This window comes from Phaethon lepturus, unplaced genomic scaffold (assembly GCF_000687285.1).
Source record: "Phaethon lepturus isolate BGI_N335 unplaced genomic scaffold, ASM68728v1 scaffold15953, whole genome shotgun sequence".
Lineage (NCBI taxonomy): Eukaryota > Metazoa > Chordata > Aves > Phaethontiformes > Phaethontidae > Phaethon > Phaethon lepturus.
This window is the reverse complement of record NW_010527102.1, coordinates 206-4,427: the sequence shown is the minus strand read 5'-3', so window position 1 is coordinate 4,427 and position 4,222 is coordinate 206. Positions and strand designations below refer to the sequence as shown.

General features: G+C 49.8%; 1 protein-coding gene across 1 annotated transcript; it reads right to left on the bottom strand.

Annotated features, from left to right (window-relative positions):
- Positions 1-297: 297 nt before the first annotated feature.
- Positions 298-1,815, bottom strand: SLC39A3 (solute carrier family 39 (zinc transporter), member 3). The gene is made up of 2 exons (XM_010283285.1): positions 1,606-1,815; positions 298-1,032 (listed from the first exon to the last, which is right to left on the bottom strand). The coding sequence occupies exons 1-2, from the start codon at positions 1,813-1,815 to the stop codon at positions 298-300; spliced, it is 945 nt and encodes a 314-aa protein (XP_010281587.1).
- Positions 1,816-4,222: the final 2,407 nt, after the last annotated feature.

Genomic DNA, 4,222 nt, shown 5'->3' with positions numbered 1-4,222 from the left:
ACAACCAGATTCTTAACATTTGTGTCAACTTCTCCGCACACGCTGCTGCACCCATGGATACAACGGGCAGGGACAATACCTTGTGACACCTACACGGGGACACTCCTCGTTTTTATCTCCCTCTGAGCACACAGGAAGAAATTCTCCTCCCTCAGGTGAATATGGAAAATACCACCTGGACCGTGATGTTTCACTTGGCCGTCGAGCTTCGGTGTCCCCCTTGACTGAAGAGGAGGCTTGTCTCCGGTGCCGTTTGCAAGGGAAGGAGGTGAGGTTTGCTTCCCATCACTCCTGTGCTCACCACTTGAAGAAGACCAGCCCAGCCAGAGCTGTGTAGCCCAGCACCAGGAAGAGAACCTTCAAGAGACGGTCGTTCTTGTCTTCTAACTCCTTCGCAAGGATCTCAAAGAAGGTGATGAACAAGAAAGTGCCCCCTGCGATGCCCTGCAGGAGCAGGGAAGTAATGTTGCTGGCTGCATTTTGGGTGCTCTCAATCCCCATCCCAATGCTAATGCCCAGAGGAATCATCAGGCTCACTGTCACAGCCATCTTCACAGCATCCTTCAGTGGTAATGAGGTCTTGGCCATGCTGACACCCAATGCCACTGCTACCAGCGTCTCGTGAATGGCAACTCCTAGGAACAAGCTCATGACTTTGCCACCCTCCTCCTGCAGGCCCAGGGCCAGTCCCTCGAAGATGGAGTGCGTACACAAAGCAAACATCAGCCCGATGAGCCGTAAGGGTCTGGAGCGGGAGAGCTCTTGGATATTCAGCCCGTGGGAATGGTGACCATGTTCGCTGTACAACGTGCGCCCTTGGGAAGATGCAATGAAGGGACTCTCATATTCTGAGTCGCTCCCGACATCCGAGCCGGCATTGAAGGTTTCTAAGTCAATGAAGGAGGGCTTTTCCTTCTGGAAGGTCAAGATGAGCTGCTCCACAAAGACTGTCACAAAGAAGCCAACCATCATGATGGTCTCAGCCACTGGGTAGTCTGTGGTCACATTCCCCTGCCTGAGAACTTCATCGAGCTGGAACAAAGAAAATCTACAATGAATCAATCGCCTTTGTCCCTCTAAAGGGAAATATTCCTACTGTGTTCACACAGCTCTAAATGGACACTAAATTGATCCGTGATGCTTTAGTACCCTTGTATACAAGCCTCAGCGGAAGAGACAGGGAACCTATTTCCCTTCCAGCAGAAGGTTCGTGGCTGTCTGAGTGTTTTAAACACAGGCCCGATGTCAGGAGCTTAAGCCTCACACCCCAGGCAATGCTCAGTCTCTTCTGCAGCAAAAAAAATCTCCAGTTACTCCACCCAGACAGCGGTAGCCAAACGGGAGGCAGCCTCATGATCCGAAACACCAGGCACAGCATGGCCATTTCTGAGGAGGCTTCATGGGCCATTCTGGCACGACACAGACCCTTCACCTTTGTTTCCACAGGGGCAGAGGTCTGGTGGCCTGGGCTCCTGCAGGGCAGGAGAGGGGAGGGTGGGTCCCCCCTGTACCGGGGTCCCTAATGTAAAGTGTGACTAAAGTCACACTTTTTTTTAGAGTGGCACAGGTTCGTTAACATTGCCCAAGAGGCTCGTAAGCAGTTACCTTCTCTCTCACAGCAGGCAGCAAGGCGTTGAAGCAGGTGGCCAGGAAGACCCCTCCTCCAAAAGAATTGCAGAGGGCAAGAACCTTCTTGGAGCGATGAGCTTTCTCGTAATCAGCCTCAATTATCTTGACAGGGAGAAGGGACCCAGCCAGCATGAGGACACAGATGCCCAGCAGACACAGCACTTTGGCGACCACGATCTTCATCATGCTTCCTGGCGAACGCTCCCCGCCAAAGGCCCCGCGGACGGCAGCCAGTGGGGGTCCCTCCAGCCACGGTTAGAGTGGGTACATCGGCAGGCGATGGCAGAGACAGCTCTCAAGCGAAGGGTGCTCCTGGGCTCTGTGCCTGCGGATGGAAGTAAACAGAGAGAGATTTTCCTATATAAGCATGCTCCGTGCAGAACAGCACCTTTACATCCCAAGCTGCATGCCAGCCTCTGTATAGCAGTCACCTTAACTCCCCAGAGGCAACGGGTGGAGATGATAGCGGCAGCACTTCACAGAAAATGGGTAGAGAAACCAGCAGAGAAGAGAAAAATTTAACTGCAGCAAACAGTAACTTAAAAACCTTGTAAGAATTGCACTGGTCACACCAAACCAGCACAGCCTCAGTTTTTAGAGGCTTCATTTGAAACACCTACACAGTGACAGACACAAAACACTTGATCTTGCAGTAAGTTTCGCCTGAGTCTAACCAAAGGATTAAGTCTTTGGTTTTTAACCATGAGAAGTTATTATGGGCTTGAGCTGGTGACCTTTTATCAACCAGAAATGAACTTAAAGATCTCCAACATTCACCCTTTTTTCTTTGCACCGCCCTTGAAACTAGACTATCAGATTTTTTTGCTCGGAATGAGCCACAGTCACCATCTCACTAGGGTGGGTCGCATCCTCTACAGTTGGTTTTTTGCTCTGTACCAGGAGTCAGCGGAAGTTTTCGACTGCCAATGGATACTCACGTCTCTAAAGGGAAACCCTACGGAGAAATTCACTGCAAGGTTCTCTATTGTCTGTAGAGTGTGACAAAAGAGGAAGCAGAGGTGCTTCATACAAGAGAAAAATGCAAGATTTGAGTTGCCTGTGTCACAAAAATTGACTTAATTTGAAATGTAAAAGCATTTCCATCCAGGCTACACACAGTGGCAGTAAAATTTGTGCTTCTAAAAATCATTTTACAAAATAACAATGTTAAATCTATTTATAAAAATACACGAACAGGTCCCTCTACTGCTGCTCATTCTTGCTGCAGCACAGCCAGCACCTCAGAGGATTTCCCTCACCACCTGCACCGAATTGACTTGTAAAGTCAAATCGATGGTACCTCAAGAAGCTTCTCTTGCAGGTCACCCAGGTAAGGGCTGCCAGACAGCCTCGAGCACTGACGAGACGCTGCAGCGTGTATCGGTGTAACAAACTAACAGAGAGCACTTCCAGCCACACTGACACCCACACCTGTGATAGACAAGGTAAATAATTGGATACCTGCTTGTTGGAGTGGCAAATTAATTTTAATACAAAAGATTCCTGAGGCTAAAGTCTCTCTTGAGGGCTGACAGTATTAATCACTATCACCACTTCAGCACAGTGGGCTGCATAAATGGTGCCTTTATTAAAAGGAAAGTGTGAGACTGAATGACTCTGTATTTGGTAAGAGAGTTTAAAGCCTTTTTTCAAGTCTGCAGTTCAAGCAGGAGTGAACAGAGAGGTCGTGGCGGTCAGGCCATCTGCGGCAGGTCTGGTTCTGAGCTGGGTATCCATGGGAAGCGATGCTCATCAGAAGAAAACCCTGCTCGGTTGACACTGATTGACTCAATCCCTGGTGAATCCCGCAGACAAGCCAGGTCGGAACACGTCCAGAGCCTGAAATCTCGGTGTATGGTGTCAGGGCTTCCGCTCGTCACTGCGGCTGACGAGCAGGCTCCCTCTCCAGAGACGTTGACTCCAGGACTGCCAACGCTCATCAGCGCTGTGCTGACACAGCTAACGAGTCACCCTGCCTTTGCAAAGCACGCGCTGCAGTTTCAGCGTCGACAGAATGACAATTTTTTTCACCTGGCACGGTGACGGTGCGTTGTTATGCCAAGCTTTTCAAATGAACTCTCCCAAAAAATGACATTAGTGACAATGCTTTGGCATCACAGATCACGAGAGCTTGTGACCGCACTGGTTGGGTGTGAAGGCACCACCCACACCTGCTGCGTTAGGCACGCAGACAGCTCCCAGGACAGAGGAGAGGAAGAAAAACCTTCTTTTACCACAATTCATACCTCCTCTAGAACACCCCCTGGCTTCCACTCAGAAATTCAGAAACTTCCAACCTATTTTTTTTTTTCTTTCCTTTCTTTTTTTAACCCAGCAACAGCCCCCAAAGTGCAAAGCCTCAAGCTCCAGAGAGCGGGTGGAGCAGCTGCCCTCCAGTGCCCCCTGACCTGGGGCGGAGAGCAGCTTAGTGAAAAACGAAGTGGTAAGTACAAGAAATACCTCGTGTTTCTCCTTGACTGCTCTTTCCGACAGCCCAGCCTTCAGGAGCCAGTGCCACCAACGTCTGGACTATTCCACCAGCCTGAAAACTTCTGTAATAAAGAATTAACTCGGGATAGGTACTGCTTGGCTT